Genomic DNA, 23200 nt, shown 5'->3' with positions numbered 1-23200 from the left:
CATCTTGGGTTTCAGTCTCCAGGGGCTTTTCTGCCTCTTGCATGGTTCTCCCAATGCTTGCATGGGTTTCCTCCCAGAAATTTGAGACATGTATATTAGGTTAATTTGTGATTCCAAATTTCCAGTAGGAGTGTGACTGGTTGACTCTTTAAACCATGTGGTAGAGCCACCGGTCACCTTGTGCAGTTAAGATGTTTGAGAACCACCTAACGTTGGATAAGACAATGGACCGGTGGATGAATAGGTTTGATAATCAGATCTGAGTAGTGCACCGTGTAGTCTAATTTGTTTTAATCTAATAAAAAGGCAAATGGAGTAATTATCTGTAGCTGTGTAAATCTGTTAATCTGTGTTATTTTTAGCACTTTGTGGACTTCTGGTTAAAAGAGTTAGGGGGGCTTAGTACACATGCAGTTTGTTTAAAGCTTAAAGCACTACGTTCTCTCCTTTATCTTAAACATTACTTGCTCAGTGTCATAAAGATCAGTAATTAGACTTTGGTCATGGAGAGCATGTGAATCTGCTGCTGTACAGACCCTGTCCCAGTCATTGTGTGATCTATTACTCTAAAAGAGTAGGTCTGTTGACAAACAACCGGTATGAATGAATGTAGACATTACTCCTTGTGGTATTTTTAGTAATCTGCTCATAATCGTGTAACAGTAGAACTACTAAATCATCATGTCGTCAGTTACCACTTTCTCACTTCACCATTTTATGAAAGCTGCAATTTTAAAGCACTGCTAAGCTTGTTGTTATGATTTTTACATAATAGATTTGTGACTGCTTTTTTTTTTTTCTTTCTTCCCCCTCCTGTTCTCATTAGAGGCTTAAGAGCAGTTTAATGAAAAATTACACTCTTCCCCCCCCTCCAAAATATAATGGCACAGCTACATTTTGATGCGTTATTCCTCCTGCGGCGGTTGCTGCTGGATAAACATGTCATTTATACATGAATAAAAACTTTTAAGGGATTAAAGAAAAGCAACCTTCTTTCGGAAAATTGCACATAATTCAGAACATGGGTATTTTTGGTCATTGCTCATACTTTGTGTAACAGCAGCCATGTTGGGTTTTGTTGCATTTTTGAAGTGTGTGTGTGTGTGTGTGTGTGTGTGTGTGTGTGTATATATAATGGACTTTTAAGGTCTTGATCAAAAGAGGATTTAAATAAAAAGTTGTTATTAGTATTTATTATTAGTATTATGTTAATATGTGATAATCAAAGCTGTTTCAATGCTGTTTCAGGCCATGGGATGATTGTGGAGGGACATCCCGACCATGAAATCTGGGGGAGACGGCTAATGGCTTCAGTACCAGAAAATGAAACTGAGGAGAAGAACTGTTCAGCGCCAGGTACACCATCTTGGAATTAATGTTTCTCCTTAACAATTCATTGTAATTTTTTTTCCTTTTAATATATTGACAGCAATATTTTCATGATCCTCAGTCAAAGCAGGACGTTCTTTGAGAACAGAATGTCCTGCAAGATTTTGCTTCTCTGGCACAAATGCTAACTAAACTACTTGATGACATGGATGAACATTTAGCAGATGCGGAGCCGTATAGTTTCCTCAGAGATAAACGCAACTACATCTGAATCATAATGTTACGCCAGATCTGCTGGATGTGTAAATGGCCAACTGTTGGATCTCATGTTGCAATTATGAACAGTGAATTTATCACCTAATAACAAGATAACACTTTTTTCTTTTGCCAGTTATATTGTTTGGCTTCATTTATGAACACAGTGAGATCTTGACAAGCGAGTCTTTATTCAAACGGTGGAACTGAAAATTAATTCTATTGAGCTAAACATTTACATCCTTGAGGCTGATAGTTCTGTTGCAGCTCAGAAGATGTAGTAAATGGGCTTTACAGCACCTAATATATCAATAGATTAGCATGAAGACATCTGGGAGTTGTGGTATTTCTCAGCTGATTTTCTGCTTTTAATTCACATCTCTGCTGGGTTTGTATTCGGATGCGGTTTAGATCACTTGCGCAGTAATTAGCAACAAAAGGGCTATTAACAGCGTCGGGTATTGATTAGCTTACAGCATCCTAGGTATACTTAAAGGAAGCAGCACTCTCTTTAGATACACTGGAGTATATGCTGACTCTCTGCTGAGATCTGCATCGTGCTGCAAAAAGAGATTTACTGTTTTTTACCACAAAGTTATTGATTTTTAAACGGTACATAAACAGTGATGGCAATGTCACGAAATGGTGCATTTGTTTATTTATTTCCATGTCATTTGAATTGCCTCAGTCCTGACTAGTTTGCTCTTCCCAAACACTGACTCACATGAGCGCTCTGTGATTCTGAATGAGTCAGTGGGAAGAGGGGAGCCATCAAAGACTGCCAGGGTTGCACAGGTTTGGTCCATTTTGGCCATTTGTTGCATATATACACTTACGGATCTGTGATTAACTGGCTAGGCAGGATTTGGGGACTAGCTGTGCTTTCCGTTACTAAACTCTCAAATGTCTGGAAATGCAGTGGTTGTGGTTGGATTTTAAAGCCTTAAAAGTAATTGCTTTGCTACATACTGGCTTCTGTCTTTGTTTTGTGTATTTGTTGCACAGAAGTTGTGACACTAGGGCATAGACAATTTGGAAGTAATTTCAAGTGTGATGTATGCTCTTTACTCTACTGCATCACAAGTGATCCAGTCAGAGCTAACAGGCTATTACTTCATTACCGGTCACAGCAGGCAGAATCCCTCAGAGATTATCCAAATCATTAGTGTTGCAACCTGCAATTTTTAGATGTAAACAAACGTTTTTGCACCAGTCACAATACCAGACAGTTCGCTGTGGTTAAAAGTGCTAAATAATGTTGGAAGCCTTTCTTTTGCCTTTTTGTTTTTCCAATGACTTCCACACTGGAGGCACCTGACTGGATTTGACATTCCACACATTTCTCATCGGCTGGAGTCCTCCCTATTTTCCCACCAGTGTTCTGCCTCGTTAGAGTAAGCTGATCATATGACTCTTTGTTCTTGAGTCTTTGTCTCATGAATAATCCTGTCATAGCTGCTAAACTTCAGACCACCCTGGCTGACAGGTTGCTCTAATGTTGTGGGCAGTGTGGTCCTAACTGTAGCACGGACAGACTTTACTGAGCTGAGCATTTGGTGCACTCTGGCATCAAATTTCTGAAGGTTCTTAGGCTGCAAGCTCATCCCGAGCAGTTCAACCCTGTTCCACATGAGTCAAGATGCTCTGTGGTGCCCATGCAACCTTGCACTATGACATTTGTATGGATGACTGCAAGCTCGGAGGTGGTGACAAACTCCATTAATTTCTTCCTACTAAACTCTCCATTTATAGACAGTGTTTCGTGTCCTGATGAGTATCAAGACTCTTGGGATTCCTTTGTAACTCATTCCAGCTTGATGCATATAATTTGTCTTGATCAGAACATAAGCTTTTTGTAAGCAAGCTCAAATGTCTGTCAGTGTAGCTCTAACCCACACTTGAAGTCTTGTCTCACTGATTACAGTCCAGGTTTCCTCCCTTATGACTCCAATTAGGTTTTGTTGAGTTTCACATTCATTATCCAATTTTCACTGTAACTAGTGTGATAATTATTTAATGTTGACATGAACTCTCAAACTTTAAGAGAAACCTGCGCTCGTATAGATGATTCTAAAAGGGTCACCCACTTTTCACTATGCATGCTATATATACTATATAGTATACATGGCTAAAAAATGGAGAAATACAAGCAAATGTGGTAATTTTTTTTTTTTTTTGGGGGGGGGATTGACAACAATTAACTTGGATCAGTCCACATTACTCCATCACATGCGTCTTACCTGACAATCTCAGGTTTTTAACGCCTTAATAGGATTTGTGCAAAATTTCAGGTCAGTAGTGTTAATTTAATTAAACACAAACATTGTAACATCTCATACTGCAATTCTTTCCCCCCCTCCATATCCAAGCTTTAAAATCTGTGCAACCATTCAGGGTGGCTTTTTCATGTTAAAGGCTAAAGCAAATATAAATCCCCTACCATTAAAATTGTGGTTTCGACAGGTATGTACCTTTAAAAATGGCTTGATAATGGAATTTAAAATGGCCTCTTCAAATAACGAATGCTGGGGGGGGAAGTCCTATTTTGTAATTTGACTAAAATTGAATAACCCTTTCCTTTTGTTTTGTTGCACTTGTCAGGTTGAGTTTCCATAGTGCCTTCTTAGTGAGGAATCTCTCTTAAATAATAGCCTTATACCAGTCTCCCAATAAGGGAAGCATGTGTTTGTGTCAGATATTTGCATTTCTGCCTATTCCTCGCAGATGTATTTTCCAGGGCTGCTCCTCCAGCAGTGGACCAGTGCTTGTACTGGAGCCAGGACTGGTACTTTTATTATTATTTCTAGAGGCTTCTGCTTTATGCTGATATTGTGGAACAGATGATACTCTGTTCACTTAAATGTCTGTTGGTGGGCTGCTTGGATTACTCTCTCCCTCTCTCTGCCATTTTTGGTCTTTGCCTTTTCCTCATTAATTCTGTGATCACTGTGCTTCACAGGGTGCTAATGCTGTTTTTGATTGTCCCAAGTGCTGCTAAGGCAGCACAAGTGCTTGTTTTATTAGGCGTTCAGTAATAACTCCAGGCAAATACAAGGTGCTGTCCAAACTGCTTTCTGGGTCCATTCTTGATTAGAAAGCATCCTTCCAAGCCACAAAGAACCAAATGACTCAGTTTCTGAAACAACATGTGAATAATCTTCCAGCTATCACATGCAGATCTTGAGTATTTCCTGTAGCTGTCCCATGACAAATGAAACAAATGCACTCCTATTTCTCACCCACATATGAAGAAATGAATGACTGGTTTATTTCAGGATTTAAATGTTTTATGAGCTCTTTCAGGCTGTTATAAGAAACGTGATCAGTAATGCGTTGCCTGAAAAATGGCTTACGGTTGACTTGGTGGTGGGAGAAAAAGAATTGGGTTATACACTCATCTGTATCCCATTTCCGAGTGCTTATGCCAACTTTAGAGCGCACAAAATGGGAGAGGGAGCAGAAAAGCATAGCTAATGTTCTCTAGGAGTAATAATTTGGCTTTAATAAACATGCTACTAATGCCCTTTATTGAGAACTCCCTCTTGAGTGGCGTGATTGTCCTGGTTGAAGCAGATGGCAGCACAAAAGTGGAAGTGAACAACAAAGAAAAGGTTCAAAATGGGTTGGATTATAGTTATTTTAGATATGGTACTAATCTGCTCACGGACACTGGCCGCACATGTTTCACGCTAGGGATGAAAAGCAGGGGTTGGTGAGGGGGAGCTGTGACTGAATCTATATTGCTAAGAAGTAGCAGCGTCACCGTGTAAAAGCTGCAGCCTTCCCTTTTAGTGTAAATGTTTGCTAGTGAGAAGAATCTGAGTTCTCCTGCTGGCACAACAATTTAGAGGCAGGAAATTTGGCGGGAGCATGATGGGTGAAGCTGCCAGTGAGTAAAGGCCCGTCCATGTTGGATTGCTGGTTCGTCAACTCCTGGGAAACACCAGAAGGAGGCTTTTTAAAAGGGAATTACACAAGTGGGGATTATGCCACTGTGCATAATGGAAACTGACCTCACTTTGGTTCTCGCTTGCCAGCAAATAACGCAACGCAGAGGAGAGGCACGAGCACCTGCACAGAGCAGTCTTTAGTACCGTGCAATTCAAACACATCTGACCTCCCCCTCCAACTAAATGCATTTTCCCAACTAAATGCATGTGTTCTATATCGGTGTCCCCTTTAAGTTGTCAAAGCAGGACTCTGTGAATCTGCTGCACCAACAATTTGATTATTAAAGGCTCGGGGCAATTCATGTTTAAAGCAGAAGTGTAATAGGTATGCGAGTATGCTCATGCGGGTGAAAATTGCATGTGTCAAGCTCTCACACAAACGAGAGTGAGAGTGCTTCAACATGTGGTGGTTCAGCCTGAGAAGATACTAACCTAACAAGGATAATCGGGGCATGTGTGTTCTGGACAAACAAGCAGCTTAAATTTTGATAACTTATTGTTGCTGTGTGACCTGGAGATTTCTCCCATAGGTCGTCCCCGTGATGATGTTGTAATGTTTACAGGACTGAGCTGTCAGCTGAGTCATGTCTGCTGGAGCAAGCTAATTAACTAATGGGTTAATAATGGCCCAGAGAAATCACTCTCCTCTGAAGAGTCTCTTGACTTCTGTGCTCTCGTGTCAGTTGTAGTCAGCTAATGACCTGGCTGGTCCGTGGGTCAGTACGCGAGCAGTGACAGGTCTCACCAGGCACTCTGCCAAAACATTTTGCACGCGTCAGATTTTAATTCGGTTGTATCGCATTTAATAGCCTTTTGTTTTTCAGAAGTAGGGCTATTGATAGGATTATAAAACAGACCTTTGCAGGGCTCCTTGTCAGTCTTGCATCTGTAATGGGGTGTTTTTGTGTCCAGAAGTGTTGGGTGAAAACTGGCCTGCTCTCTGCACTATCCTGTCAATCATCTCTCTGGGACAACAGAAGGCACCCAATACTGAGCTGTGTTATGTAACAGCACCATGATATCTGGAATATTACCAGATTATGGAATAGTAATTGCAGAAATGCATGAGTTTCTACCACATTCTGGCTTTAGTGCATCAAAAAAACTGAGATTCTATGAAGGGGAGGTTTGCTATATTGCACGTCTTGAAACTGTAGACCGTGAATAAACCATAGTCTTGGATTTATCTGGTTCACAATGCAACCAAGGCTAAACTTGTTTGAATAAAAGCAGGGCTGTACTGAAATTTTGAGGGTCGAGAGGAGGGCTGAACATTATGTTTAGAGATGCGCTGACCTGCTCATGTGCAAATACACCGATGCCACTTTAGGGCAACGTAATGTTAACCTCATTAGTTGTACACTGAGTGAGCAGTTTGGTAATGTATGTTAGGCTAGGCAAAGATGACAAATGTGATGCAGCCAGCCGTCTATGCTCTGTGCAGGAGTGAAAAATGGTTCCTTAAACCAACATCAGCTTTGCAGCAAACACTGGGGAATTGAGAGAAAATGTACAGCGATGATCCATTCTGCGTTTATATTTTAAAAAAAAAAAGAAAAAAAAAAAGACAACAGCACTTACGAAGGAGATTGCTCTCGAAGGCTAGCAGTTCTCAGAGCACTGGAATCCAAGTATGAATTTCCTTGCTGTCAGCCACATTAGACCCCATACCAACACAGCAGCATCAATTTAAAAAAAAAAAATTTTTTTTAAGAAGGCATATGAGCAGCTTGTTGAAGAGCATTTCAGTCCTCAGCTGATGTTTAGACCAGCAGTGCTTGCCCAGTGTCTCACGTGGGACCACATGCAGAGCTGTTTGGAGGTTTGCATGCTGCTATGCCTAATCAGGTCTGTTTGATGGCTTCAGATGTAATGCATTTCCAAAAAAACAAACAAACAAAAAACTCTTCATGCTGTGCTGCAGGATGGTGCTAAAGACATGACTGAGAGAACTGGTGATGCTGGGTTCAGTTGTCTGCTGCAGGTTGCTGACGACCTCCAGCTGCTTGAGTATTTTCTTCAACAATGTGAAGGCAGCTGGGTCTATATTAGATATACAATGTAAACATAAAATTTTGTTACAGTCAGAAAGCAGCAGACTGCTGAGTGCCTTGTTTGACACAAGGCAATCAGAACTTATATTGTTTACGAGCAACTAATCACAAATCAACGTACATTTTCCATAGAATAACATTTATATATCTGCAGCTAAAAATGGCCAAATTTCTGGAAGATGATAACCTTGTGACTACATTCATTTAAAAAAGATAAGTTACCCTGGCCCAAAGCACAGAACTGATTTTTTTGTTGTTGTTGTTTTTTTTTTTTTGTTGTTGTTGCTTTAAATGGATGAAGTGAAGTAAATCAAGAATAATTAAAATAGTTAAACGGTGAAGCTGTAAGCTACAAACATCGACTGATTCTTTGATTAAAGTCATAAAATTTGATCTGGAGGTAAACATTCTATATTTGCGGTACACTTTAGTAATCCATCACCCCAAGCTGCTTCCTCATTTTCTGTATACATATATTTAAAAACAAACAAAAAAACCCCACTTTCTTTAGCTGTGGTACATATTTATCATTCTATTTTTGGATCTCATTTGAGAAGGATCACTAAAGCAGTGTGTGCATTGTCCCACTCTTGTGTGGACATCCTGTTCTGGCCTTATATGGGAACTGGCTACGGAAGCATGTTTGCATCCTGTTTGACCTCTGCTGTGAGGAGACGCAGACGAACCCTGCAGACGCTGTCTGCTCATATGTTTACAGGGACTGAGAGGTGACCCCTGCCTACCTGTCATCTCTGCAGTCACTGTGCCAGCACCCTTTTAGACACCTCCATTTTTATTTTTTATTTTTGTAAACGCTCTCCGTGCCAGAGCTGATTTCATATTTAGGACACAGTGTCACCAAATAACTACTTAATTATTGACTGTTTCAACTGAACATGGAAGGACTGGGAAATTCACACCTTTCCATGCTTTTCAGAAGCTTAATGGGTAACCTTCAACAGCTAGAATGATGTTTGTAGCCATAAGGCATAAGTTTGTTTTCAATCACCTCTGAGGCACAGCTGACAAATCCTGTAATTGATTGCACCTTTACTCGAGGCAGCCAGTTTTCCGGTGCACTTCATATGCCATATAAAGCTGTCAGAAATGAAATGAGCTAAAGCTTCCTGACATAGTCAATGCCACTGTTGGATTTCAATGCCACCTTAGGCTTTTCATTATACATCATGTTATAGTCTATATTACACTCTAGGTTAATCAGCTTTTTATTATCATTTATACTAATCTAATCGGGTGCATTTATCCAAATTTAAAAATCTACAAATCAAGGTTTGATTAATTTGAAAGTAATTTATTTGGGCCATGCCTCTTTTTTTCATTTTGCAACTAAAGGGAGCTATTGTATGACACACCGATGCATAATGAACCAACATTACCAGTCATGTGATGTAATTAAATGAAAAGAAGGAAGCACGCAGTTGATTAAGAGGTCTTGGACTGCATCCTGCACAGCATTTGATTTTCCCTGTGCACGATTTCAAATGCTAACTCAGTCACATGTGCACACAATAAAATATCATTGCAAAAAGATGTCTGTGAGATTGGGACAGATGCATTGACAAGTCTCAGGTGAGCACTGTTCCACTTCACGACTCCATATGTGACAGGAGCCCGAATTTTGTCCTTATTTTCTGCTCTACACGGCATTGTTCTGCAGGCTTGGATTGTAGTGTTTTATTTTAACAATACCTGTTTATTTGGATTACTGAAGGATAGAGCAATGATTACTGCACTGCAGTAACCCAATCAGGTGTTTTCCCAATTCTAGGGATGTAGGGATGGTCTGTAAGTTGAAGCACCACTTTTATGCAGATTGACTGAATTTCACAGCAAAAAATTTAAAAGGATCCAAATGATGGCCTCCATGTTCTCATACACTCCCTAGTTTCACTGGTGTTCACTTCCACAGTGAAATTTATCAACTGTTACAAAATAATCGCTTCAAAAATTTTGTACATTTACTTTAATTTTGGCCTATATCACACTACTTTCCACTTCCTCTTTTTTTTCTTAAATCCCTGGACTCTACTGGAGTAGCTTAGCTTGATTCACAGTTCAAGATTTCCCATTCTTTCCTCTTAATGAGCCTTTAGCCCAGCCCTCTTCTGACTGGCTGTCCCTCACAAACAAAATGTGCTCACAGCACTGGCAGAGAACCATGAATGGGGCAAAACCCTGTTTTCAACAGCATTGATGTCCCTTAAATAACACTTAATGTCTGTTAATTTCCTTCTCAAGATCAATTTCGGTGGCTTTGTCATACAGTGCCACTGTCAGTCTCACCTGTACTGTGCTAATTACTGAATTAAGTATTTAGCTTGCTAATGTATTCAACTTAATAGGATAAAAATATGTAAATATTACCCTTGCTCTACATCAATGTGTTAGCATCTACTCCAAGCACTGCTCCAACTCAGTCTAGCCTCCCACCTGCAGTATACAGAGTTTAGGGAAGTTTTGTAAGTATTACACTTGGAATACAGCAGGCTTGTTGCAAGCTGAGATGTGAACCTGCAGCTCAGGTCCAGCAGGGATGGGTCGGACAGAGGCCGTTCCCCCCCCCCACAGATGCTGTTCTTGTCAGGGAGATGGCTAGCTTCTGTTTTCAGCCAGGTGCACCGTGGAGTGGCCGTGCTCCCCTATCTGAGCCTTATGCTCGTATCGTGATCACACTGTGGGCCAGCTGGAGTTCTGGATGATGAATGACGAGCCCTCAGCATGGGAGTGTTTTCTGCCTGCTTGCTTTAATTCTGTATGACTTCAGCCTCTTATCATAGCCCGAGCTTTTCACATCATAAGAGGACGTGATGATTGAGACCACCCCCCTTGAGTAGGTATGAAATAATTGGTTCCTTAGTGATGTGATATTGAAGGTGTTTTGAACTATTCCTGTGCCTGAACTATTCCTTTGCCTGAGCTATTCCTGTTAAAGCTGTTCTGGGATGCTGGTGATCAGAAACTATTTCATTTGCACAAAGTCTTGAAAGCTGCCCAGTTTTAAACATGGAAGACACATTTCGGTATTAGGTAGCCAAGGGGAAAGGGAAGGAAGAAAAAGAATAACGTGGTCGTAGTGTAGTGTGAGCCATCTGAAGATGGGACAGTGATGTGTACTTCGCAGTCAAGCTGCTGATGTGTGGTGATTGTGACATTTCTTCTTTTCTCAGCAATACACGAGTTCCCCGACGACTTTTTCACCAACAATGAACGGAAGAGTGGAGCCATTCTGCTGCACATTGCGGCGGTAAGACTACTTTTGTAAAAGAATCTGCACCTGCATAACAAGTCTCCAGTCGGTGACTCATTTGGTTGTAGGAAGATTTGGAGGCTTTTCACATAGCCGACTACTGTTTTCAGCTTTCTAAGCCTGAAAGTTAAGAGGGAGATTATGGTGGCTTGTTTGATTTGCCAGATTTTAAACTGATCAGAGGTGCTTTTCTTTAGCTCAAGTACATGTTATTTAAAATAAGTATGCACCCATTTCTCTGCAAATATCTTTATTCAAACTCAGAAATAGTTTAATATATATACTCAGAACAAAGGGGATAAGGGAATAACATGATAAACTTTTTTTTTTAAAGTGTAAAACACGTCACATTTTTGCTCTACTATAATGTCAAATCAGTGCCATGTTCTTTTAAATGTATTTTTCCAGTGTCGCTTTACTATTTGTACAGTTGGTGGAAGCAGAAAAATAACAAATACTTAAACTGCAAACAATGGTTGCAAAAACTGATAATCCAAAATGTGACATAGAAGGGCACTTTAGTCAAATATAACTTTTTTTTTTTTTTTTTTTTTAAAGTTAAACAGTGAAAGATCTGAACAATCCTTGCAGTTGGATTATCTTGCAAAAGTTGCAAAGTACCCTTGAATTGTGTCCAATTGTAATAAGATTGTTTACCAAAAGAGAAAACAAAACAGGAAACAATCTAAAAGGCAATTTACATTAATAGGTCAGCCTTTTAATATGTCAAACTGTCTTTTGAATGTGTCGAATGCACACAGTAAGATTCTGGAGCAGTCATTTCATTTTATGGTTCTGTATGTCATAAAAGTGTCCCTGCTCAGGAGTGTGCATGGAAAGCTTCATAAATATGCCAGTGCTGTATTTTTGGTCCAAGCTTTAACATTGGCATCATTCATAAGAATGCATGTGCGTTTTAATGTATTTTATTTATTATTCTATATTAAAAAGTTTTGCCTTCAGTGAGTCATGATGTCTCTGACTTTGCATAAAGACAGTCTGTGAAGTGAAATTTAAAATTTGGGTCACAGGAATTCTGAAGTGTGTTTTTTATTTATTTATTTTTTTTACATTTAATAAGAGGACTATGCTCTGATTAGGGTGTCTTTTGAACTTTTTTATTTTTTATTTTTTGTATTTAAAGATATAATGATGGAGGGCTGCTTTGAAACTGGGCTTCCTGCTTAAGCTTTCCTTAGTACAAAGAATTGGGATATTTTAGATATGGAGAGCAGCTCATACTGTCTTATTGCTTCTGTCATTATCACTGCTGGATTTCTCAATGTCTGAGCATATTTGATTAAAAGTGATATTTCAAAACTGATTTGAGTTGCAGTCAAGACAATACACTCATAACCTCTTTAATTGTCCTGAGCTTCAATTTACACATTTAAATGTAACCAATAATGTCTATTCTGACTTTACTGCTGAGAAGTAAATGTGTGGAGAGTCTGCTCACACTGCAGTCCTGCACTGCCCCCTGTGGATAGCATAGAGCAGAGCACGCCTGTCAGAGCTGCCAGGCCCTGATGATGTCACACATGATCTATAATTTATACATTGTCCAGCCGCCTGTTAGGAATGGTGGTGGGGAATATTCTTTTTTTTTTTTTTTTCCTAAAACTGATTTGATATTAAAATTTAAAGCAGTTTCCCCTTCAGCTGTTTTTTAGCAACTGGTGCTTTATTAACTTAGCTAATTTCTGCAGATTTAAGGATATATCCATTAAGCCCATGCACACTTTATTTACTATATCCTTGCCCCTTGTCACATAAAAATTCTTCAAATGTAACTTTTTCCCCCCCCATCTCCAGGCTCTTTACATGTTTCTGGCGCTTGCTATAACATGTGATGAATACTTTGTGACATCACTGGAGAAGATCTGTGAGGTACGTGGTGGTTGTCATCCTCTCTTCCCAAGTTACACTTTTACGGTGTATGTAAAACCAATCATCTTTGCTTAATTCCTGCAGAAACTAGATCTAAGTGAAGATGTCGCAGGAGCCACCTTCATGGCAGCTGGCAGTTCTGCACCAGAGCTTTTTGCATCTGTCATCGGTACTCATGCATACATTCAAGCAGTATGTGCACCCACTCAGACGTTCCCAGATGGTCGGTGTCACCACTAATTCTGACTGGCTGCCTCCTTGTGTGCAGGTGTCTTCATCACCCACGGTGATGTGGGGGTGGGGACCATCGTTGGCTCAGCGGTCTTCAACATCCTATGCATCATTGGTGTCTGCGGGATCTTTGCTGGACAGGTGTGTGCGAGAGAGAGGAGTGACTTACTGCTGTGACTGTATCGTTCTGTTTATTTATAGACTGCAGAGCATCACATGTGTCGCATTTGAAGGGAAACGAAGCAATCTGCTTCAGTTTTCTTAGAACTGGTTTTAGTGAAAGTGGAGAACTAAACTGCAGGTGTAATCAGAAAGTGTTCTGCAAATATGTTAACTGTAACTCAAGAGATACTTTCTGTGAATTCTTAGGTGGTGATGCTGACCTGGTGGGCTGTTTTCAGGGATTCCTTCTATTACATCCTGTCTGTTGTGGCTCTGATTGCAGTAAGTTATTGCATGTGTTTGAGTACTTGCCATGACTGTGCTGTAATCAAAAAATAATAATTTATTTTTATTTTTCAGTTCATCTATGATGAGAAGATAGTTTGGTAAGCTGTGCATTTAACCATATTTATAGTGAGGTTGTTTAAAGTTTTCCAACTTTTCAGTTCTTTTCAGTTAGGACAGCTTTGCTTGATTCAGTTTGCAACAATCCTTTGCTGTTATACATTGGTGGTTGGTGTAGACAAAGGATGTCAAACATAAGGCCCAGGGGCCGGAATCGTCCCACTCCAGTCCGGCCTACTGGTAAATGTGAAGGAGAGTGTACAGTTTGGACTTTTAATTGTATTTTCATAGATTTTCCTGTTGTCTTACTCATGAAAACCTCGCCCACAGCCTTTCATATTACACCCTTTTTTTTTTTTGTGAATTAAGAAAAAATTTCTGCTTCATACTGTCTTATTGCTGTTATTGCATTCATCCCCCCATAATTTTACACATTTATTTCTTACGATTAAAGTTATCAAAATAGAGCAGCATGTCTTTATCATGTTGAAATTGCATTTCTATTCCTTATTTTGAGATATTGCTGGGATTCAATGTGCATCTAAACTTGATGGAATTTTTACTGGTCTAGGGATCAAAGTGCGCTGTACGTGTGATGCTGTAAAATGAGTTTGACATCCCTGGTGTAGCTCCTCAGTACACCCATTATTTGCTTTTCTTTAAGACATCTTTCTTTTGATTAGCTTCCCCTCATAGGGCAGGTTTGAAAAGCAAGTGGGAGGGGCCGCTGTATTACAGTCATGTAATACCTCGAAGCTTTATAAGCTAAAACGTATAGCCTACTGAATTCCTATTTAACTTCTTATATACAAGTCGAGCCATTTTGATTTTATTCCTCATCCTGTCTCTCCATCAGGTGGGAGAGTTTGGTGCTGGTGCTCATGTATGCAGGATACATCCTCGTCATGAAGTGAGTCTTGCAAATTCTTCTTACAGCTGCTTTTGTTGAATCAGGCTGGAATCATGATAACACATTCTGCTTCACGCTCTTATGCACTAACAACCTGCATAACCAACCGTGCGTGCACAAATGAGCAGCGGATTTCCAGCTACTCGTATTGTCTGACTAGTGTTACAAGCTAATTCAACACGGGAGCTTTGTGGAGGAAAACTTGCTCAAATTACAATTAACAGTGTTAATGTGTCTAAATTTTAGCTTTATTTATAGGATGCTGTCTTGAGAAAAGGAAAGGAATCATAGGCATTTCAGATTTTGGAGTTCATTGCACTCAATTTTTGTCTTTCCAGACCAAAGTGAATAATGCCAACCAGGTTGTCCTCTGCTGCTTTCTCTGTCCAGCTGGTAATCTGTGTTACACTCAGCAGCAGTCTGCTCTCTCGCTGCCATAAGAGTTTAATCTCTCCCCCCCTCTGCAGTGGCTAAGAGCACAGGCTTAACCAGATCACTCCTTTTCTTTCTCATTTGGAGGAAAGAAGTGCTTACTCTAGGATATGCTGTCATGTTATTCCAGTTGAAATGGAATAAAGTGGGTTTTATATAGCACAGTCTGTGCACTGAGGTGACCTTGTAGTGCACGGCTGTGATTTTTCACAAGCAAGCTGCACACATGCTGCTAAATGACAGCACGGAGAAGTTAGGTGCATAAAATGTAAGAATAATAAATCACTATAAATACTTTAACATTTATAAGGATTTGTTAAATTAGATGTAATTAGTCATTTGTCCTTAAAAGCTAAGATTATGTTTAAAAGTTATTCAGTAGTTATGCACTATGGTATATTAAACATATCAAGTATGTGCATGAGCTTGTAATTATATGCACAAAGCCTCTTTTTACCTGTTGAATGTTTGAGAAAATGTCTTGCCCCGAACATGTCGTGTTTAACTAGAAGGGCTTTTTATTGATGTCCTCAGGTAGTCTTTTATTCCCATTCTGTCCTCAGACTTAGAGTTCATTTGAGAGGGAAAAAGGCAACACAGAAAACACAATTTAAAAATTGAAAAACAAAAATGATACCCTTGGATCTTCTCTTGCAAACTGCAGCCTATAATCACAAACAATTTTAATTTTTAATGTTTCCAAAGGTGCCGAGGGGCTAGAGTAGCTCTTGTAATGCTGCCAGTGTAACCTCTACGCAAATTATGTTCAAAGGCAGCGGTGTTGTTTTTTTTGATCCATTTTTATGTAATGGCACTCAAATGGTCCTGCTGAGAGTCTGAGGCTGAAAAGCTTGTTAATGCCTTCTGGGGATATTTTCTTTCTCTCTTACGCCAATGCAGAGCAGCTCATTATGTATAATGTAATGCGCTGATATTTATTAGAAAGTGAGCCACCTGAGTTGTAAATTGTATAGGAGAAATAAGAGGATTATTCCGGCTAATTAATACGTGCTATATTTCAAACAAATTGGTGCCTTTCATCTAAAGCTGATAAACCCATTTGCAGATCAATCTTGTGACTTTTTTTTTTCTCTCCTGCACTCTTTGATTCATGTATTATGTTTAATCTTTTTACTAGATTCAACTCCAGCATGCAGAAGTTTTTCATGGGAAAGTCAAACAAAAATGTGGCAAATGGCAACGCGGCAGCCAGCAGTGAGATGGAGGACGGTAATACTAGTTATGGCTATGTTTGGGATGACGACCCGTCATCGCCTTTACTTCCAGGTAAGGTTAATCAGACAGGCTGGGTACCCATGACTAGTCTCTGCTAAATGAGAGACTGTATGTTGAAAAGGCAACAACGTGGTTAATCCTATGGAAGACTGTGGGTATTTCCTCCTGTTATAAAAGGGCTGTGGCTTTGATCTTTGCTTCCTTTTGGCTAACTAACCTGAAATGCTTCAGCTTCTGCTTTGTTCTTTTAAAAATATGCCCAGAACAGTAGTTAAACATGTTGTGAAATGAACTCATTTACAACTTGGTGGTTGGATGAGAAGATCAATACCACTCATAAGAATGTGAAGCTATAGCCTACAAACTAAAACTGCTAGCCAGTGGTCACATAGCCATCTGCCCTCTTTGTTCTTGTAAAACAGTAGGCTATCCCAGCTGTACCTACATTCACTCACCTTCCACTTCATTATTAACGCCTGTTCAGCTGCTTGTTAATGCAAATATTTAATCACAGTCACATAACAGCAAATTGATGCGTTTATGCGTGTACACACGGTCAAGACGACCAAACGAGCATCAGAATGGTGAAGAAAGGATTTTCCCCACATTGGTTTTACAGAGACTGGAAAAGGAAATATCCAGTGAGCTACAGTTCTGTGATTAAAATGCTTTTTGGGTGTCAGAAGTCTGAGAATCGCCAGACTGCTTTGAGCTGATAGAAAGGGAACTGCAACTCAAATAACCGCTCATTAAAACCAGGGTTTGCAGAAGAATGTTAAATGTCACAGCCTGCTTCAGTAGTGTAGCTGACAATGTCCATCCCCTTATGACCAATGTACCCATCTCCTGGTGACTGCTTACATCAGGATACTGCACCATGTCACAAAACTCACGCCATCTCGAACTGCTCTCTTGAACATGTGTTCACTGTACTCAAATGGCTTCCACTGTCACCAGATCTCAGTCCCTTTGGGATGCAAGGTGTACACCAGTGGGTGGTGAGTTTATTTGGCATATAAACATGAGTGGAATCAAAAATACATTTCACAAAAATGTCAACTATTTCTTTTAATAATTCTTCAGAAGCACAACAAGCAAACTTCACAAGAGACGATTTGTCATGTCCAAAAACCCCCCTCCCAAAACTCATTTTCTCACTTCTCCTTTGGGTGATAACCAAGTGTAGCTTTTTAACAAGCACAAAATGAAGTTTTAAAAGGGCAACAACATAATAAAGTTCAAAAAAATCTTTTCAGATTAGTTTAATGTCACACAACATGTTTTAGGTCTCAAGGTTATTCTGGGAGAAAAATTAGTCTTTTAAATAATACCATTGGTGTCATGTTACAGTACTTTATAGCCACAGTCCTCTACTTCTTCCTTCTTTTTGAACTCTCAAAGGTTTTTAATTAGACATGTAACCCTTCTGAGAGACCTAACCTTTTCTACTTTGGCTGCATTAGTGCTAACATGCCTGTCTGTTTAGCCTTACTAAACTTTTTCTTGCTTGTTGTCAACAGTGTTGTGCTGCTGTGTGCCAGTTCTTTCTGCTTGCATACTACTTTTCTTCTGCTGATCTCTGGGGTGTAGACCCACTCGCTCCTGAAGTGGTAATGAATTTCACAAGAGGAAATGTTTATGCCAGCTCTGTTTACATATTTAATTTATGTGCATTCTTGCATGTATAATAAGTCAAATTAAGGCTGAGTAAAACTAATAAGTGGACTGTAGAACTTTTAATTCCCCACACACTGAATCTTAGTACTAATTGCATGCAAAGACCAAATGTGGATTTGCTGGGTGCCAATAAAGCAGGCCGAGTTGAAGTCTGAAGCGGACTGTTTAACGTGTCAGCCAAATTACAGCTCGAGTTGAGTCAAAGGTTCCTGCGGTTACATGTTCAAAGATGCACCCTTTGAAATCAGTCTTGGTTGCTAGTTTTAAATATTTTAAAAATATTATTTTACAAGACAATATGGTAGAGCTATTTGAAGTTCAGTATCCAGAAATCATATGAACTGCACACTTATTTTAACCAACCCAGTTGCTGTGTAAAACTCTCCTGTCAATATTCCAGAAGCACGAAACACTTGGGAGTCAAAGGGTTTTTGAACATCTCCTTTTCTCCACAAACATTCCTCTTCTACCAAGTAACTTTGAGATTGAAGTCCAGGAAAGGCAGAAAATTCATATTTTTGTACTACGAGCATTTATGGAGAAACGTTTGTAATGGGCCCTTGCTTTTCTAGCATGCGCCACACACATTCTTAGTGATAGTTTTACATTTTTTCCATCCATTTATATCTCCAAGAAATATCATAATGTGCAAAAACTAATGTAGGAAAGAGGAATGCTGATAGGATTCATCATTCCTAAGTGGTGATGCAAGAATCTGAACCGAAACAAGTTAAAAAAATAAAAAAATTCAACTCTCAAAAACACTAAAATTCTTATTTTTCTTTTGCTAGGTAGTTTGCCTTGGAGTACACATTTTGTTACCATGGCAAACGGGGGTAGCCAGGAGGGCACCAACTGGTCTCTAGACGTGTCTGACTGAGGCGTCAGTAAATCACCAACTTGAGATCAGTTTCTATATAGCTTTATTGTAGTTTCACATTGGAGAATTTTGTATACAATTTTATATAAAACTTTCATCTCTGTAAATCCACTTAAATATGATTGGATAATCTAAAAAGTTGAGTTGAATTGTCTGAGAAATATCAAATTTGGCATTTTCTTACAGTCTACCCATTTGAAGCGAATTGAACTGAACTGTATGTGCTAAGATTGGCATCCTGGTGCTCCAAACCAACAATGTTACCTTACAATTGGATTCAGAGAAGCACTTACCCTGTCACTGAGGGAGCAGGTGACATAAAGGCACCAACAGGAAAAACAGAAAAAGATGGCTTGAAAGAAATGATGGATTTTTCGAAAAGGAAGACATCCAGATTTGTAGACGCAAGGTATTCTTCATCTTGGGATGGTTTTACTTGATATATTTGACATCTAACTGCCTCCACACTGATTGGGGAGGGGTAGAATAATAATATGGTCTAGTGCAGCTCTGTATGACACTAATTAAATGGCAGTTTAGCTCTCAGTAATGCTTTATTTTGGCTTGGAAGTCTATAGCGCTCGAAACTACAAATTTATATAGCAGATGTTGTTCGTTTTTTTTTTTTTCTTTTTTTTTAATATGCTGTAATGGTTTGGACCATTATTGGTTTGTCTTGTATTTATTGCTGTAATGTGTGCTTATTCCCACTTTAGTCAAGCCTAGCAAAGCTTACAGCCGCGGCTCTGTGGTGATGGTGGATGAGATCATGAATGCAAGCCCTTCAAAGTTCAGGTTCCCAGAGGCTGGCCTCCGTGTCATGGTGACCAGCCATTTTGGACCCAAGACCCGCCTGCGCATGGCCAGTCGCCTCATCATTACAGAGGTACAGCTGGCCGTTGGTGCTCCAGTAACTAGATTTAGCTGCCTTTTACAGGTTAAAGGTGGGAACTATTTTCAGCTTTGTGTTTCTAAGAAGGCCTGAAGGGTTTTATGTCATCATACACTTACATAATTTTATTGTACAACTAGAGGAACAAAATCAATTTTAAAAGCAGAAGTAGTAGCACGTTCGCTCATGTGCTCTTTGACTTAGTTTGTTTCTTTTGAAAGCGCCAGAAGTTGGTGCAAGCTGCCAATGGTGTGGAGACACAAGTGATCGACGGGAAGGTTGAAATCGAGAATGGAAACGTGCCAGAGGACAAACCCAGCGAGGTGGTGGAAAATGACACCATCTCACCTTTTCATATTCCAAGTACGTGCTTGATGTATTTCTTTGATGAACGCGTGTAATTGGGGACACACAGACATGCCAGTCATATTTCAAAACTTGCTATGCAGCCTCCTGTAGGTATAGATTTTTAAAAACTAGAAGTGCTGTTAGTGCTTAGAGGAATGCTTAGTTGGATGGCGCTGCTCAGTCTGCTTAAGAATTTATTTCTGCTTCGGCAGTTATTGATGTCCTTGCTTAAATTGGGCAGTAGGTTCTTGTATACCAACTAATGATTATCCTCTTTGACATCTCTAAGCAGGGCTGCCCTTTTATCAGTCAGTGTCTGCTCATGTGAAAAGACTGAATCTGATTATCCTGATTTATCATGAAACAGACGAATCTAAGTGGGTGGAATTGGTGTTGCATCTTGTTAGATTATAAATGACATGGAAGAGTAAAGGTTTTGGTGCTTTAAGGCACACTGAAATCTTTTTCCTCAAAATGGAGTGCTCTGTCAGTATGAGAGCTTCATTTAAAAAAGAAATGAAGCTTGATGCTCTGTGTTTGTGGTAAATGACAGATGAGGCAACATGTTTATGTTCACTAGTAAAACCAAAGAGGAACTGAATACAAATGGAGCTACAGTTTTGACAGTCATTTTCAGTGTGACCTTAAGCTGAATAATTCGCAGTTGCAGACTGTTTAGGCTGTACATGTAACAGTCTTCATATAACGCTGTAAGTGATGTGTATTTCTAAGTATACCACAAATAATTTGAAGGTCCAAGCAAAAAATGACCGAATTCACCGAAAGGTGTAAACATTTGAAAAAAGGCCAGGAAAAAACATTAAACGGAACGGATTTGTTTTTGTTGGCATGTGATGCTAAAGCTAATAATTACTTTTCATTTTTTATAAATGAAGCCTGGCCAAAATAAATTGACAATTTTGATCTCTTGCTGTTGTTTCACTGCAGGGGGTATAGGCAGTAAGTTTAAGTGGCTGATCTCGTGGCCTCTGCTCCTGCTGCTGTTCTTTACCGTCCCAAACTGTGCCAAGCCTCGCTGGGAGAAATACTTCATGCTCTCTTTCATCCTGTCTACTGTCTGGATTGCAGTCTTCTCCTACTTTATGGTCTGGATGGTGAGTGCAATATTTGTATGCCAAAGATCATTTGCAAAGCACAAAGTGAAACATTTTAATTTTGCTTGACTGCTGCTGAAGTAATTATTTGATTAAAAAAAACAAACTGTTAAATATGAAAGCAGAAAAGTGAAAATTGGTGTAAACTGTGTTTTATGTAATTGAAAGTGGAATTTCTATTGCTGTGGGAAAATAAAACGCAAAGAAATTTAAGCCCCCATTATGGGGTGAAATGGTGGAGAGTGGAAGCCCAAAACATTCTCCAAATCCAGTCCAAATTAAATATGATGAATCACAGCAGCATAAATTGCAACCATGAAGGCAGCTACAAAAGCAAATAGGGTTACTTAGAGTTTACTTTTTTAAAGTCCTGTTTTAAGCTGAGGCTTTTAGTAGCCTGCAATCCATAAATTCGAAAGGTTTCCATTTGGGTAAGACTGCTGTCACCCCTTTTTAATACAACACAACTATGCTATGAGAATAGAGGCGTTTTAAATTGTATTTTAAGTTAACCTAAAAATATCTTGGACTACCCTTACATGCTAGCTTTGAATGGCTTGTTGCTAGCTTGGTCAGCAGCAATCTAACACTTGCAATCCAAGGAACCTAGATACAAGATGATGCTCCGATTTCATTTGGGGAGCTGATATTTTTTTTTTTTTTTATGTATATATTTTACAAAGGCTAAAAGTTAAGCAAACACTACTGGTTATATTAACTGTTCTTGCCATGTGTCTAGCTACCATATAAGCAACAGCATAGTCGACTGAAATCATTCCTAACAATGTTGAACGGACTGAAGATTCATACTATGGTTCAACATATTTTTTGACATTTATCTTTTGTCTTGCTTTGTGTTGCCATTTGTTGAGCACTGCCTCCCACGTATACTTTCAGGTGACCATAATCGGCTACACTTTGGGAATTCCTGATGTTATCATGGGCATTACTTTCTTGGCGGCAGGAACCAGCGTCCCAGACTGCATAGCTAGTCTCATCGTGGCTCGGCAAGGTATTTTCACCTCTTCTGTGGTTTTTAAATGGGCTCAAGTTTATTCATATAAGGGCTCTTTTCCAATCCTAAAAGCAGCTGCTCTGCCTGCATTACACTTAACCATAATTGATGTTGCCAGTGCCACCCCTCTCATGTGAATGCACAGTGAAAACCCTGTAACCCTGATAACTTATCTTGATTAACTTACCCCAAGTTTGGCTATGAGGATAATGGAAAGATTGCCTGAGTATTTTTTGAAATTGCTTTGTAGAACAGTCCTCTGGTATACAGAGCAGTATATGTTAAACTTGATTACTACAAGGTGCCCAAATGATTGTAGAGTTGAATATGAGGCAATCTGTGTAACAGTGTACAGTGAATTATGTAACAAAGTGATCACAAATCTACAAAAATGACTGTCTAGACATCAGCCTCATTGAAATGCTGTTTATCTATGAATGCCTGGAAACCTCAATGAACCGAAGCAATGCTGTAAAGACTTGTGAAGTTTTTCCAAATTCTGCTTCTTCATTTGTGTTTTTGTTAAAAATGACTGTGCATTATGTTGGTTGCTTTTACCTAATTTTAAGACCTAAAGAGGACTTTTTACCATGACAGTATAATGAACATACAAGAAAATTTGAATAAGCGTTTGCTAGCTACATGACCTCATCTCACCTCTCAGAGAAAGCATCAGGGTTCCTGGATTGTCAATAAGTTGTTGTTGTTTTTTTTGTTTTTTTGTTTTTTAAATTGGGTTTGAAGAAAGCTCTAAATTCTTTGCATTTTTTGTTGTTGTGAAATGTCATTGTTAAATTGAAATATTTGCCCTTGCATTCGGTCACAATGATGAATCCATCCCCATCTGCACTTAAGGGCCCAGTCCTGCCTCTGATTTATTTTGGGGTTTCCTCAAACGCACAACCCCGTGAGCAACTTTTCCAGTGCTGTTACCCTTCTCAACTTTTTAAAAAAACATGCTGCTCAGATATAGAATTGACACTTTTGTAAATATAACATCTTTAACATTTAGTTTTTTACATTGATGCTTAAAATGACCCCCCTTTCTTTTAAAAAGGATGTAATCTATTGTAGAATCCTTTAAAGATAATTGTAGAATTGTATGAAACCCAAAGATGGAAGCTGTATGTGTTGCATGTATACAGGCGTGAATTTAGAAATGCAAAGCTGGAAATACTGCTTTTTTTTTTTTTTTTTTTTTTTTTTTTTTT

The 23200-nt window shown here is 39.2% G+C and overlaps 1 protein-coding gene across 2 annotated transcripts in view; it reads left to right on the top strand.

Moving 5' to 3' along the window:
- The window catches only part of slc24a4b (solute carrier family 24 member 4b), a 32308-nt gene that overhangs the window by 6000 nt on the left and 3108 nt on the right, over nucleotides 1-23200 (top strand). The window contains exons 2-14 of one of the 2 annotated variants that reach the window (XM_042222706.1): nucleotides 1249-1356; nucleotides 10777-10853; nucleotides 12672-12746; nucleotides 12831-12915; nucleotides 13015-13118; nucleotides 13347-13421; nucleotides 13500-13525; nucleotides 14341-14394; nucleotides 15965-16056; nucleotides 19336-19505; nucleotides 19739-19874; nucleotides 20808-20974; nucleotides 21872-21986. In XM_042222706.1, the coding sequence (XP_042078640.1) occupies nucleotides 1249-1356; nucleotides 10777-10853; nucleotides 12672-12746; nucleotides 12831-12915; nucleotides 13015-13118; nucleotides 13347-13421; nucleotides 13500-13525; nucleotides 14341-14394; nucleotides 15965-16056; nucleotides 19336-19505; nucleotides 19739-19874; nucleotides 20808-20974; nucleotides 21872-21986 (1284 nt within the window). Of the gene's footprint in view, nucleotides 1-1248; nucleotides 1357-10776; nucleotides 10854-12671; nucleotides 12747-12830; nucleotides 12916-13014; nucleotides 13119-13346; nucleotides 13422-13499; nucleotides 13526-14340; nucleotides 14395-15964; nucleotides 16057-19335; nucleotides 19506-19732; nucleotides 19875-20807; nucleotides 20975-21871; nucleotides 21987-23200 lie in introns of both variants that reach the window. The other variant, XM_005935414.3, reaches the window with a different exon arrangement.

The sequence above is a fragment of the Haplochromis burtoni genome, unplaced genomic scaffold (genome assembly GCF_018398535.1).
Source record: "Haplochromis burtoni strain Fernald_Lab_line unplaced genomic scaffold, NCSU_Asbu1 Contig_92, whole genome shotgun sequence".
Lineage (NCBI taxonomy): Eukaryota > Metazoa > Chordata > Actinopteri > Cichliformes > Cichlidae > Haplochromis > Haplochromis burtoni.
The sequence above is the reverse complement of the archived record's forward strand: the minus strand, read 5'-3'. Positions and strand labels throughout refer to the sequence as shown.